The sequence below is a fragment of the Pelodiscus sinensis genome, unplaced genomic scaffold, assembly GCF_049634645.1.
Source record: "Pelodiscus sinensis isolate JC-2024 unplaced genomic scaffold, ASM4963464v1 ctg83, whole genome shotgun sequence".
NCBI classification, from domain to species: domain Eukaryota; kingdom Metazoa; phylum Chordata; order Testudines; family Trionychidae; genus Pelodiscus; species Pelodiscus sinensis.
In genome coordinates this window covers 126409-141192 of record NW_027465848.1, presented here as the reverse complement: position 1 = coordinate 141192, position 14784 = coordinate 126409, and the positions used below count along the sequence as shown (strand labels likewise).

Here is a 14784-nt window from a genome sequence, read left to right as displayed (position 1 = left end):
GATTTGATGAAGTGAACATGCGTGAGGGCCGACCATATTGCCTGACATTCTTTGAACCATTAAAATTAAATGCAAATTAACTATTTTATGCAACGTTTATTGCAAACGGCATACTTTTCATTTCGTCACATGGCTGACAAATCTAAACAGGTGTTAAATCACTCTGCCTTTCATATCTGAAGGCCAGATGAAAAAAAATCCAGGAAGCTGAAATATATGTCAGGAACATTGTAAAGTACATTACATATTATTGGTAATAAAGGTTGTCTGTCAACTTTTAAGTTCAAAAAATATGAACAGGAACATAACACCAAGTATACATGTTGTGTCCAAATATATTTATAACTGATTTAGACCAACTGACATTAACTGAGATTTTACAATGTATTCATCTCAATACATATGGATTCGTTGGGGGCCATAAAAGATAGATATTGCCAAATTACCTGGGGGGCCGTATTAAACCGGAACACGGGCCGCAATTGGCCTGTGGGCTGGACTTTGGACATGCCTGTGCTAAGGGGAGCACTAGTGCAGCCAGTTTCATGCTTAGAGAGATTTTCCCCTCTCTCAACTACGTGGATGACGTTCAGATGCGGTGTTCCACTGGGGCTAGCAATGGCTCTAGGCCCTGTTGAGAGAAAGCTCATTGCAGCAGTAAATCAGGGACATAGCTATTGCTCATGGCAGGACACGCTAGTTCGAACATTAATACTCAACGCTTTTCATCCACAGCAGCTGGAAGCACAAAACGCTCCAGTCTTCAGCTACTAGCGCACGTTGTTGGCTTTGGCCATGTTGCTTCGCCAGTTACAAAGACTGCTGACAAAACTCACACTAGCTAGGATACGATTTTTCAGCTTTTTGTGAATGCTGCAGAGGAATCAGACAGCTCAAGGCACAGAATACCCTTGCACATCTCAACAAGGACTGCTCTAGCCAAGCACTGCACTAGCAGACTCCGAAGAGAACCCCGTCCTCCTTAGTTTGAGGGGAAGTATAGGCTGTGTACCTGCTGTCTGGGTAGAAACCTACACTGGCTCTTGCTGAAAGTAGGTTTTTGTGTTACTGTGGAGGACAATGGTACTGTCGCAGGGTGGTTTGCAATGTTGGCTCCACCCAAAACTCATTAACATTGGCTGGTATGGCCCTGTATTTCTAGTGACAAATTAGCAGGTAACAGGCAGGGCCGGCTTTAGGAAGTGCGGGGCCCGATTCTCAGGGTTGAGGCCGCGCACCTGGGAGCGGGGCCCTCTTAGGCGCAGGGGAATTGGCCTAAAGCCAGCCCTGGTAACAGGTGCTGTTTGTGGAAGGGGGTGACAACGTTACAAAGGATTATACCACAAGGCTGGGGTCCTGTATTTCAGCACGTTGCACTGTCCCATCAGTGCATGGCTTTGTGACAGCTTCTAGCAACACAGGGGCTGTCGCGTTTGTTTTGTAAAAGTTACCACAAAGAAAGTTTGGGGGCTGGAAAAGTGTTTAGTATTGAACAAAGCGGGACCAAAAGGAATATTGCTTAGTGAAACACTAAAGCTCAGCTGTAGCTCTAGGGGCAGGACACAGCTGATGTCATAATCAGTGATGTCAGTGGCCTGAAAGTTCCAAAATTCCCCCTGGTATTTCTTGGCTTGCCATGGCTTCTGCCAGTGCAGTCAAAGGGAATCAACATCTCTGCCAAAGGGAAAAGAAATGTCACGCAACAGAAGTGCCAGCTCCATGGTGGAAGCCACAATCCAGCAAGGCCCTGCAAAAAGGGCAGTGCTAGTTAGGGCCAACCCAGTGCCCAAGGAGGCCAGCATTCCCTCCATGAAGGGAAGCCCCAAGCTTGTGAAGGAGACCAGAGCAGTGATCATAGACATTGGAACAGGTTACTGTAAGTGCGGATTCGCTGGAGAGCCTCGCCCCTCCCATGTTATTTCATCTACAGTGGGCAAGCATTTCCAGGAGACGGCCAAAACCGGGGACAATCGCAAAGAGACCTTTGTTGGAAAAGAACTTCAGGATGTGACGATACCCCTAAAGCTGGTCAACCCTTTGAGACACGGCATAGTGGTCGACTGGGACTGCGTCCAAGACATTTGGGAATACATTTTCCACAAAGAGATGAAGATTCAGCCGGAGGAGCACGCTGTCCTGGTATCAGACCCTCCACTGAGCCCTACCACCAACAGGGAGAAATATGCTGAGATGCTGTTTGAAACGTTCTGCACCCCTGCCATGCATATTGCCTACCAGTCCAGACTATCTATGTATTCGTACGGAAAGACCTCTGCGCTCGTGGTAGAAAGCGGCCATGGGGTTTCGTATGTAGTCCCGATCTATGAAGGTTATACTATGCCTAGCATTACAGGAAGAGTGGACTATGCTGGATCAGACCTCACCCGTTACCTCATGAAGTTATTAAATGAGGCTGGGAACACATTTACCGAGGAACAACTAAGTGTGGTGGAAGATATCAAGGAAAAGTGTTGCTATGCATCTCTGGACCTTCAGCACGACACCAGTTTGCCTCTCCGGAAACAGCAGGTTGATTATGAACTTCCAGATGGTCACTTACTTACCATTGGCAAAGAGAGATTCCTGTGTTCAGAAATGCTCTTCAAACCATCCGTGATAGGATCGCAGCAGCCAGCGCTTCCACTTCTGACAATGACCTGCCTCAGTAAATGTGACGTTGATCTCAAGAAGAAGCTGATGGGCAATATCTTACTGTGCGGTGGTTGTACCATGTTGATGGGCTTCCCTGACCGCTTCCAGCGAGAACTGACCAAGATGTGCCCCAACGATAGCCCCATCGCCGCAGCATCCCATGACAGACGCTCTTCTGTGTGGACTGGAGGATCCATTCTGGCATCGCTCAAGGCCTTTCAGCAGCTCTGGGTTTACAGAAGAGAGTATGAAGAGCAGGGCCCTTTCTTCATCTACAGGAAATGTTTCTGAGTACTACATGGACACGACTGAGCCTGGGATCCATACTGCCACCCCGAAGGGACTGAGAACCTCTGTTTCTCTCTCAGCTCCTGGTGACAAACCGAGCTGCTAGAATGTAAATGTGAATCTGTGCCCTGCTGTGGCTGTGGCTGCATTAAACGCTCATAGCATGTTGTTTGCACATTAACAGGTTTTCGCTCATCTATTTCATAGGCTATAGTGAAAACTCTTATTTGATTAAGAGGATTTACCAGTGTAGAAGGGCCAGAGCACAGACCCATTGGCTGTTGCAGTGATTTTCAGGCTGTGATCCAGATTGTTTACGATTTCCAAAGGGTTCCTACCGCCCTGTGAAATTTTGTAAAGATCTGCAAATGAAAAAAATTTGAAAACCACTGCAAAAAAACAGCACCAATCCCCCATCTACAGTGAATCTGCTGCTGCCCACCAGCTATGGTCACAATGGCATTTTTCTAGCTGATGGGTTTCCTGTAGGACCCAAAATAGGTCCAGACTGATGGGTGAGAGCTTTCAGGGTAAATGCACATGTAGCTCCACGGTCTACTCCCGAGTTTCCAGTCTTCACCTGATTCTGGGCTGGGAGTTTTGTTCCACTCCCTTCTGACTGGGCTGCACAGCTATGCCTTACATTGTGATAGGCTCAGCAAGCCTTCCTGCTTGCATATAGCCAGCAGTTACACATACCACCACCACACCTTCAAAGCAAGCACATTGATTCTTAAGGTAACGCAATTATACCTAAAAGAGAATTGACAGCAGCTGGATTTAAACACCCTCTATACAGCCCTAGGACACTGAAGTCTTTCCAACCCTTCTGGAGAGGGTGGTGAACCCTCTGGGACAGAAGGTCTGATCCATTTGCTGCATCAGAGAGAAGGCCCCGTGTCAGTCTCAGGGCAGCACTTTTACACCAGAAGCCTTTCTGTCTGCTGGCCTCAGGAAAACTCAGTAGGTGCAAGCCACCCTAAGGGTGTTTACAGTTTAGCGAGTCACCATAATGACCTTCCCCTTCCCATTTTTAGATCCTGGAAGAGCTGTGGCAACCCTTCCCTGGGGAGTTTCACTAAGCCCCTGGCCCAGTGATCCATAAAGCTTTCATAACCGGCGTACAATTACACTATCTGGCACCCGAGTGGAATTCTGCTGGTCAGGTGTGTGAAGTGAGAGATTTGCTGGCTGTAGATTTAGTCTGTCACCCTGATGAAAATGGTAAGTTCCTCCCACTCTTTGCACATCACTTGTACCGTGAGACTGGTTACATGTGCCAGCACTTTTCCCAGGATGGCAGGGGAGAACATTCCGAGACCTCAGCTGTAGGCAAGCCCATTCCTGTATCCAGGCATTCATGGACAGTGTGATTTGAAACACCCATGCAAAACAACGCTACTCCAGACAGACTCAGGGCAGTTTGGAGACACAGCTTTAGCAATATCATCTTTATTACACTGCATTCTGGGACGACTCTGACAGCACAAGGTGCCATGAACTGCTCTAGTGTCTAACAGTGTAAAGATTTGCTACTGGTGTAAGATGCACCGGCTGAGGTCCTAGACGCCTTACAGACCATAATTACTTAAGTCAATGGAGTGATGCAAGGTTGACTCTGGAGCAACAAGACAATTTGGCTAATGTCTTGTAACAGGCATCCAACTTTACACAGGAAAACAAGGCTGAGTGCACCACGGAGACTGGACCTCTGCTTGAAGGTTTTTTCCAAATTTTAATCAACTGGATTATTAGGGATACAGGATCCAAATTGTAAAAATGCTGCTTGAAATGACCAAGACGTCTCAGTCACAGGAGCAATGATGTATCGCTGCACAACGTGCTGGTTGGGGAGCTGCTTTAGCAGCAGTACCCCAGAGCTGCTAAATGCAAGACGGCTAGACTTGGTAGATGCTCAGGTTCTTTTGGGGGACTGTCTCTTGTTCTCCAGGGCTGGCAATGACCCGTCTACGGTTTGTGTGAGAGAATGTAGAGCAGAGGTTTCAAAAGGAAAGGGAAGTAATGAGCTTACAATAAACTACAGTCCAGAGTCCAGCAGGATTTCTTGGGCCCTAGTTATTGTAAAAGTGTCAGTTTCCACTGCATGTTTTTGTTGAGTTTTGGAGGAATAAGAAGTTGGGCATCTGAAAAGCAAGAGAAGAGAAGGTTACAGCACGTTCCCATCGCACTGAACTCTGGAAACCCTCCATGACTATTCCTCCATTGCCCATCAATAGCCGCTGACAGACTGTCAACCAGACGCACTTCTTTTCTAGGAGAGGGATCTAAGGGTGCTGAAGGGAAGCATGTCCAAGGGGGGTGAGCAGGCCCATTCTAGTGAGAGGGCTTCTAGGAGCATATGACAGTTACAGATTTACAACTTGGCCAGTCAGTTTTGGGACTGAGACGGTTTTGCCAGTTTTCACTTTCTGCAGATAACATCGTATGGCTAGTAGGCCAGGGGCCCGGGCTGTAGGCATCGGTTGAGCAGCTCCCCCTTATGTTACAACTGCTCAAGATAGGGTCTAGACCTGCAAGGATGCGCCAACTATAAAATGCTTGTAGGTTACTGAGTGCAACCGGCCATGTCTATATCCCACGCTGTAAGGCAGGTGCACCTTTTGCTTTAGAACTCTAAGAAGGCTTGCTCTGAACTCGTGAGCCAGGCAGGAGTGGTGGCTCCCCTGTTGCTCAAGAAAAACATTCCGTAAGAAAGTGGTGAAGCAGGTTTTGGAACTAATTGATAAACTGAACAGTAACAAGTCACCGGGGCCAGATGGCATCAGCCAAGGGTTCTGAAAGAACGTAAATGGGAAATTGCAGAACTATTAACTGTGGTTTGTGTAACATATCCCTTAAATCAGCTTCTGCACTCAAGGACTGGAAGACAGCTACCATGACGCCAATATTTCAGAAGGGCTCTAGAGGCGACCCTGGCAATTACAGACCAGTAAGTCTAATGTCGGTACCAGGCAAATTAGTTGAAACCATAGTAAAGAATAAAATTGTCAGACACACAGAAGAACATAATTTGTTGGACAAAAGTCAACATGGTTTCTGTAAAGGGAAATCCTGTCTTACTAATCTATTAGAGTTCTTTGAAGGGGTCAATAAACATATGGACAAGGGGAATCCAGTAGATATAGTATACTTAGATTTCCAGAAAGCCTTTGACAAGGTCCCTCACCAAAGGCTCTTGTGTAAATTACATGGCCATGGGATAAGAGGGAAGGTTCTTTCTTGGATTGAGAACTGGTTAAAAGACAGGAAACAAAGTGTAGGAATAAATGGTAAATTTTCAGAATGGAGAGGGGTAACTAGTGGTGTCCCTCAAGGGTCAGTCCTAGGATCAATCCTATTCAACATTCAGAAACAGTGAGGTGGCAAAGTGCAGACAATACTAAACTGCTCAAAATAGTTAAGACCAAAGCAGACTGTGAAGAGCTTCAAAAAGATCTCACAAAAAATAAAGTGATTGGGCAGCAAAATGGCAAATGAAATTTAATGTGGATAAATGACTTATGTCGGATCCGCAGTTACGAACGGGGCTTTTCTGGCCCCGGAGGACTGGAGCGGCGGGACGTCCAGATGTGCTGCAGTCCCGCCGCCCCCGTCCTCCGGGGTGAGAAAAGCTGCTCCCCGTCTCTCTGGTCTGCAGGGAGACCGGGAGCAAAGCCGCGGAGCACGCCCGCAGCGGGACAGCCCAGGCACGCCCGGGCTGTCCTGCTGCGGGCGTGCTCCGCGGCTTTGCTCCCCGTCTCCCTGGTCAGCAGACCAGGGAGACGGAGCAAAGCCGTGGAGGACGCGGGCGGTCCCGCCACCCACGTCTCCCTGGTCTGCTGCAGGGGTGGGGGGTGCAGCTAGTGCCCCCTCTTCCTCCCCCCAGCAGACCAGGCTTTTCTTGCCTATGCCTGGGGTAGAGCAGCTGGGGCGCTGCTGGGTTGGTCCCGCAGCACCGCTCCTCGGCGCTACTGGACCAACCCGGCAGCACCCCAGCTGCTTTGCCCCAGGCGTCCTGATTCAGCCGCTGCTGGTCAGTTTCAGCAGTGGCTGAATCAGGACGCCTGGGGCAGAGCAGCTGGGGTGCTGCTGGGTTGCTCCAGTAGCGCCGGGGAGCGGTGCTGCGGGACCAACCCAGCAGCACCCCAGCTGCTCTGCCCCAGGTGTCCCCAAGTCAGCCGCTGCTGAAACTGACCAGGGGCTGACTACAGGAAGCCCGAGGCAGAGTTGCTCTGCCCCGGGCTTCCTGGAATCAGCCGCTGATCAGTTTCAGCAGCAGCTGACTTGGGGATGCCTGGGGTTCTTAAGTTGAATCCGTATGTAAGTCAGAACTGACGTCCAGATTCAGCCGCGGTTGAAACTGATCAGTTTCAGCAGCGGCTGACGCCAGTTCCGACTTACATACAGATTCAACTTAAGAACAAACCTACAGTCCCTATCTTGTACGTAACCCGGGGACTGCCTGTAATGCACATTGGAAACAATCCCAACTATACATACAATATGATGGGGGCTAATTTAGTTACAACTAATCAGGAAAGATCTTGGAGTCATCGTGGATAGTTCTTTGAAGAAGTCCACACAGTGCGCAGCAGCAGTCAAAAAAGCAAACAGGATGTTAGGAATCATTAAAAAAGGGATAGAGAAAAAGACAGAGAATATCTTATTGCCTTTATATAAATCCATGGTACGGCCACATCTTGAATACTGCCTACAGATGTGCTCTCCTCATCTCAGAAAAGATATACTGGCATTAGAAAAATTTCAGAAAAGGGCAACTAAAACGATTAGGGGTTTGGAATGGGTCCCATATGAAGAGAGATTAAAGAGACTGGGACTTTTCAGTTTAGAAAAGAGGAGACTGAGGGGGGATATGATAGAGGTCTATAAAATCATGAGTGGTGCGGAGAAAGTGAATAAGGAAAAGCTATTTACTTGTTCCCATAATATAAGAACGAGGGACCACCAAATGAAATTAATGGGCAGCAGGTTTATAACAAATAAAAGGAAGTTTTTCTTCACACAGTGCACAGTCAGCCTGTGGAACTCCTTGCCTGAGGAGGTTGTGAAGGCCAGGACTATAACAGGGTTTAAAAGAGAACTAGATAAATTCATGGAGGGTAAGTCCATTAATAGCTATTAGCCAGCATGGGTAAGGAATGGTGTCCACAACAGGTCTGGGCACGTTGCAGGCAGGGGCTGCTCTGGTTCTCTGGAACAGCTCCTACCTGCAATGTGCCCAGACTCGCTCCGGACGACCAAGCCAGCCCCTGTCCATGGCAAGCCCCCTGCTCCCAGCCCCCACTGGTTAACCTATCAGACCCCTGCTTGCCATCAGCTTGAATTCTGAAAGAAGGAAAAAGATAGTAAAGAGGTAAAGAATTTTCATGTCAGCTGTTTGGACTGTCACAGGGCTGCAGCTAGTAAGCTGAGCCAGAGATCCCATGGTCAACCTTGGTTAGACTAACAACAATCAGTGCTGACCAATTACTACGGCTTGTCACCTTTTGGAACCACAGACACTCATTTGTGCACATGAATATTGCCTGCTTTAAGCTATAAGTAACTCATTTTTCCTAGTTATTAAACCCCCAGTTTACTCTAGAGTTAGCTACGAGCACTGTCTTTGGTGCGAGATCTAAGGAACAGACAGACCTTGTGGGTGAGGAGTCTCTGGGGCTGGGAGCAATGTGAACCTGTGTGTTTCGTGGTGTAATTTATCACTTGGTCCAGCTTGCCTGAGAGGCGAGATAGTGTGGAGTGCCTAAGAGGATCCTCTCTGACTCTGAGAAGACTGCTGTAGTGCTTCAGAAGTATACATTGATTATTGGGTTGGTGAAATCTGTAGAACATACCCCCAGTTTGGGGAGTCTGCCCTGCTTTTGCCATTCTGACCTAAGTTAGGCATTCAGGGTCGTGAACACCTCCAGGCAGCATGACAATCATCACCACCGTAGACCCTCTGCGTTGCAAGGCAAAGAAATGCTTTCTGATAAACCCCATAAAATATCCCTGCATATGACATTTTACTTTTCCATTTCCTCTTTCAAGCGTGCTGCTGCTCTACAGAGGAAATCCAACCACGGCATTATGGAGCTAAGCTCGCTGGCTCAATTATTCCACCTCAACCACATCCACTTACCCAAGAAAAACATTTCCATTGCCAGCAAGCCTGAAAAGCCCACCTTCGACCCAGTGAAGCGAGATTCTTGCCTTTTTTGTAGCTCTTGCTAGCAACACATATTCTTCAGGCCAAAGCAAGTTTTTCAAGCCCCTGATGCAAACCCACTCTCCAAAGGTCCATGCAGGTGTAACCAACAGGTGGAGGACGGAAGACCCCCACTCACTCCTTAGTCATGTGGGCTGTGCTTTGATCAGTAAGCAGTATGTTGTGTGACTCACCGTGCACTGCAGGAGCTGCAATTCTTTGCTGTTGATAGGCGGCCATGATGCTGTTTGCAGTGGAATTGGGGCCCAAGACCTGGAGAATAGGCAGTACTGCACATGATCACGATTCAAGTCCGTATAACAATGACGTACAGGAGTCCAAAGCCCAGCACCCCGAGAGCCAGCCAACTGGCAGTTCTGCCTCTAGCCGCTGCAGTAGTTAGTGCTACCTCTACGGCATGGGAGTTTGTCTGATATTCACACTGGAGTCGAAGAGAGCTCTGCACTCCTGCTCTTACCTCCCCCCATGGCAGTGCTTGGCATTTGCAGCAGATGAAGCCAATGGCACATCTCCATCCATCTGCAGCTAAGCTTGTGGCTACTGGGCAACTGCAGAGAGCTGCAATGTGATTCAGAGCAGGGGCTCTGTGGCCACTGGTCTAATGGGACTGCTGCACAGAGGCCAGGGCAGGGAAGCAAAGCTGCACAACACTGTGCTGCCATTTGAAGGCACCGAGGAACGAGAGCGCACCCAGCAAGATGCTGAGATCACTGACAAAGTCCTGGGGCTTCTACTGGAGGCCTGGACCAAGATAACAGTAGGGGCTGGCGGGAATGACATCTTTGCAGCACTGGACTTCTAGCCCATACCTGAGACCTATTCCCTACCACTAGGGATGGGCCCTTTAAGCTGCGGACGAGCAGCGTTGCTACCTCTTGAGATTTTAATCATGAGTCTTGCGATATTTGGGTGCCTTGAAGACCAAGCTCTTCGAGGCAAGTGACAGTTAAGAGAACCTTAACTTGTATTAAAACTTTTTAACACTGGTGCTTAGGGAGAAAAGTTTATTGTATTTTTAAAGAGCTTTATAATTTTTTAAGCCTAAGTCGTTATATTGATCATTTGAGGTCCATAATACTGAGGCTGGGAATACAGTCGAAAGTCGGATTTAATTCTTGGGCTAAGATTATGTCTCAGATATTTTAGTAAATGTCAGAGAGTTCACAGGCAATAAAGAAAAAAAAATCACCAAAGCCCATGACCTGTCTTTTACTAAAGATCTGTGACAAAATGGAGAACTGCCAAGACCCCACAATATCTGTGTGAGGTCAGAGCTTCTGGGGGCCCCTACAGCCAAGCAACTTGGGACAGCAAGGGAACCCCAGGGCGGCGTGGGGGGGCAAGAGGACCCGATAGCTCCCAGTTGCTGCATGTTGAAGCCACCGATCTCTGGACGTTACAGATTCAGTTACTTCCATGACTAAATTGGAGACTCAATCATCAGGCATGCGAATATTGTACAAAGGGAAGGGGACAGTGGGGACTAAAGCAATTGTATTGGTAACATTAACAGTTCAACCCCTGCTCAATTATAAAGCAGAGCTGTGAAGTAATTCATTGTGATTAATCGTGCTGTTAAACAACAACAGAATACTACTACTCTAAAGATTTTTGGATGTTTTCTACATTTTCAAATACATTGATTTCAATTAGAACACAGATTATAAAGTACGCAGCGTTCACTTTATATTTATTTTTTATTACAAATACTTGCACTGAAATAAACAAACAGTATTTTTCAATTCATCTAATTGTAACTGTAGTGCCATCTTAAAAGCTGAACTTAAATGTCAAATTATGTCAAAAATTTTGCGTTCAGAAATAAAGCAATGTAAACGTTAGTGCTTACAAATCCCCTCAGTCCTACCTCTTGCAAGGAAGCTTAGTTACAATTTGCAGGAGATAACGCTGCCCCTGCTTCTTGTTTACAAGATCACCTGAAAGTGAGAAGGGGTTCACACAGCATTGCTGTAGCTGGAGGTGTGGGATATTGTGTGACAGATGCGCTATAGACTCATGCTTAAACCACCATTCCAGAACACATGCGTCCATGCTGATGACTGGTTCTACTCGGAAATAATCCAAAGCAGAGTGAACCGATGAATGTTCATTTTCATATGAGGCAGATGCTGTCAACAGAAGATTCAAGTTTTGGGTGTTTTAGTTCCGTAGCATCCACATCGAATTGATGCTCTTTTAAGAGCATGCTCCATATCTCGCCCCTCTCAAATTTTGGAAGTCACTTCAGATTCTTAAACTTTGGGTCAAGTGCTGTAGCTATTTTTAGAAATCTCAAATTGGTACCTTCTTAGCGTTTTGTCAAATCTGCAGTGAGGGCAGAGCCGGCCCAAGGTATGGGCGAGGTGGGCTACCGCCTGGGGCGCCCCATTGTAGGGGGCGCTGTACTGGGCTGCTGGGCCGGGCGGGGGTGGGACCACGCATGCCTCGCACTCCTGGGGACGGCGCCGCACTCCTGGGGTGCGCAATTGGCTTGGGCCGGCCCTGGGTGAGGGCCATCATCCAAGACTGCTTTCACATGAAATACGTGGCACAATACGGGTAAGACAGAACAGGAGACACACAGTTGCTCTCATGGGTATGTCTACACTACCCCGCTAGTTCGAACTAGCGGGGTAATGTATGCATACCGCACTTGCTAATGAAGCCCGGGATTTGAATTTCCCGGGCTTCGTTAGCATAAGCGGGGAGCCGCCATTTTTAAATCCCCGCTGCTTCAAACCCCGTGCAGCGCGGCTACACGGGGCACGAACTAGGTAGTTCGGACTAGGGTGCCTATTCCGAACTACTGGTACACCTCGTTTCACGAGGAGTAACGGTAGTTCGGAATAGGAACCTAGTCCGAACTACCTAGTTCGAGCCCCGTGTAGCCGCGCTGCACGGGGTTCGAAGCAGCGGGGATTTAAAAATGGCGGCTCCCCGCTTATGCTAACGAAGCCCGGGAAATTCAAATCCCGGGCTTCATTAGCAAGTGCGGTATGCATACATTACCCTCCTAGTTCGAACTAGCGGGGTAGTGTAGACATACCCATGGAGTTTAGTCAAATTTAATGAGTGCATGCTTTAACAAATACCATCAGCATGGAAGCATATCCTCTGGAATAATGGCTGAAGCGTGAAGGGGCATATGATCATTTAGCATTTCTGATGCATAAATACCTTGCAAGGTTGGCTACAAAAGTGCCATGCAAACACCTGCTCTCACTTTCAAGTGATACTGTAAATAAAAGGCAGGCAGAATTATCTCCCATAAATGTAAACTAACGTGTTTGTTTTAGCAAGAAGCTGAAGCAGCAAGACCAAGTAAACTTAATAAGTTCTAAAGTTTTACATTGTTGTTTTTGAGTGCAGCTCTGGAACAAAAAAATGTCTACATTTGTAAGTTGCATTTTCAGGATAAAGAGTTTGTACTAAAGTATTTGTATGAGGTGAACTGAAAAATGCCATTTTAAAATCATTTTTACAATGCAAATGTTGTATTCTGTGTTGTAATAGAAATACATATATTTGAAAATGTAGAAAAACCATCCAAAATATTTAATACATTTCAACTAACATTCTATTGTTTACCAATGTGATTAATTGAGATTAATTGTTTGAATTAATCACATACGTTAACTGTGATTATTAGAAACATACAAGGACGAGGGAAGGCTATGGAGTATATTGCACCGAACTCTGTAAATTGCTTCCCTTAAGAGAAAGGTTTAATACGAAGTCAGTGCATTTTACACAGAAGGAACACAAGCCAAAGTCACCTAATGCTCCTCTGAGCCAAATGGATCACTCCTAACCAGCACCAAGCATAGCAGGTAGTGCCCATGCTGGCGAGCAGGCAAGGGTCTGAGCTGTGGAAAGACGCAGCATTGTTTTCGAAATGTACTGCCTAGGTCTAGGAGGTCTCTGCCATCCTGCCACAAGGGACAGATCTGGAGGCCTACACTGCTACCAACTCCAGTCAGTTTGTCCATGTTAAAGACTCCAGTGTTTCTCTAGTCTAACCACCACAGCAACACAAGTAGTAACTCAAGTCACAGCCATCAAGGAGCAAGCACTTACTGGGTTAGCAGGATTCTGCTGCAGGTCTGTGGTCCAGATTTCCGGGAGTGACCTCTCGATCACCTGTAAAATTTCTTCCAGGGCCTGCTGCAGCTGCCGGGCCTGCTCATCATAGCCAAATAGCACAAGCTCCTTTAACAAGCTGTGTACTTCACCTGCAGGGAAGAGATCAGAGCCAGCCCCCCATCACAGTCATCAGCCAGGTTCACTAAGCAAGAGCTGCTGTTCTAGCCCTGGGGACAGGGGTAGAGGAGCAGCAGAACACAGCTCCTGCTCTCGGCCCTGGTACCAAGAGGACTTAGCACGAGGGGAGCAGCCTAGTCCGTCTCACCCAGATGCTATACTCCTGGGGGCTGGGAGTATTTTCATTCCTCTGAGCCGTGACAGCTGCAGAGGGTTGGACTAGCCAAGACAACCAGGAGTCCTGATTCTGGCTCCTGGCCAAGGAAGCACCTTTCCTGGTGACCCTGGGGAAGTGGCTGCTCTCTTCAGCAACCCCCCTCCTCCCACCACACACTCCCAAGGCTTCAGCCGAAGCTACTCTTTTCAGCCCATCCTCAGACTGCTGCTCAGACCAGATACTGGCTTGACTCGGCCAGGGGCCTTACCCTTCATGGTCTCAGTAGTGCGAATATTTTCTGCCAAGGCCTCCAGAAGGGCCACATCCTCCAGGGGGCTCCCCTCCTTCAGACTGTGCCGCTTGCGCTCGGCCTTGCGACGGTTCTTGGAGGATCGGCTACAGGGAGGGACGTCCAGTAGCAGCATGGCCAACAGAGCAGGACAAAGCAGCCAGAGGAAGCCAGAACCCCCATCGCCCCACCTCCCCCAATGAAACCTGCAAGCCAGTGCATCTTACTGCAGTCCACACGCCCCTTGCTAAGACACGCAAGATCCAAGTGGGCTGCCAGCCAAGGCACAGGCGGAGGGCCAGCTTCCCACCTGCACCCACTGCTGTGGAGCGTGGCTGCCCAGGAGCTAGTCCTGGGGATGGGCGCTCCCTAAACCAGCCTTGCAGCTTCTGTGCAGCTTGCAGCCCTAGAATGGCATTAATCGGCTGGGCAAACTGCAGGGCCAGCTTTGCCTGCAGCATGTTCCTCCTTTTCACAAGTTATCAAACAGCTGGTGCACCCACAGCCCCAGAGTAGCGAGTCCTCCAGCGCGGATGGAGTCAGAGCTGTGCACTCCACCTCTCACCCCCACTAACACCCCTGAAGAGTTACAAGACAGGGACATACGCAGATATCCTGGAGTTACTGTGTGAGTATTTGCTACTCGTGTCACTGGCCATCACAGTACTGCCGCTTTCGGAAAGAAGGTCTGCTTCCGCACCGTCGGGCGGCTCATCGTCTGCAAAACACACCAGCCACCAGTTAGACCTTCCCCCACCCCAGTGAAGATGGAGGTTATTCCCAAGTATCAGAGGAAAACATTCCAGCACAGTTACACAGGGCAGGTGACGCCAGTGGGGACTGTCCCAGGACATCCTAGCTCAGAGCAGGGTCTGTCTGGAGAAGTGTAAATGCCAGGGGAATGCGGAG

The 14784-nt window shown here is 48.3% G+C and overlaps 2 protein-coding genes across 5 annotated transcripts in view; one reads left to right on the top strand and one right to left on the bottom strand.

Moving 5' to 3' along the window:
• Nucleotides 1–1692: 1692 nt before the first annotated feature.
• ACTL7A (actin like 7A) lies at nucleotides 1693–2943 on the top strand. The gene has a single exon (XM_006139586.4). The coding sequence runs from the start codon at nucleotides 1693–1695 to the stop codon at nucleotides 2941–2943; it is 1251 nt and encodes a 416-aa protein (XP_006139648.2).
• Nucleotides 2944–4376: 1433 nt separating this feature from the next.
• The window catches only part of ELP1 (elongator acetyltransferase complex subunit 1), an 81470-nt gene continuing 71062 nt past the window's right edge, over nucleotides 4377–14784 (bottom strand). For 2 of the 4 annotated variants that reach the window (XM_075914990.1, XM_075914988.1), the window contains exons 32-36: nucleotides 14482–14593; nucleotides 13855–13982; nucleotides 13247–13401; nucleotides 9343–9438; nucleotides 4377–5084 (exon numbers count right to left, since the gene is read on the bottom strand). In XM_075914990.1, the coding sequence (XP_075771105.1) occupies nucleotides 5031–5084; nucleotides 9343–9438; nucleotides 13247–13401; nucleotides 13855–13982; nucleotides 14482–14593 (545 nt within the window). In that variant the 3' untranslated portion in view covers nucleotides 4377–5030. The remainder of the gene's footprint in view (nucleotides 5085–9342; nucleotides 9439–13246; nucleotides 13402–13854; nucleotides 13983–14481; nucleotides 14594–14784) is intronic. The other 2 variants (XM_075914991.1, XM_075914989.1) reach the window with 1 other exon arrangement.

Coding starts and splice junctions, on each gene's coding strand:
- ACTL7A (XM_006139586.4), top strand. CDS start 1,693: ATGTCACGCAACAGAAGTGCCAGCTCCATGGTGGAAGCCACAATCCAG.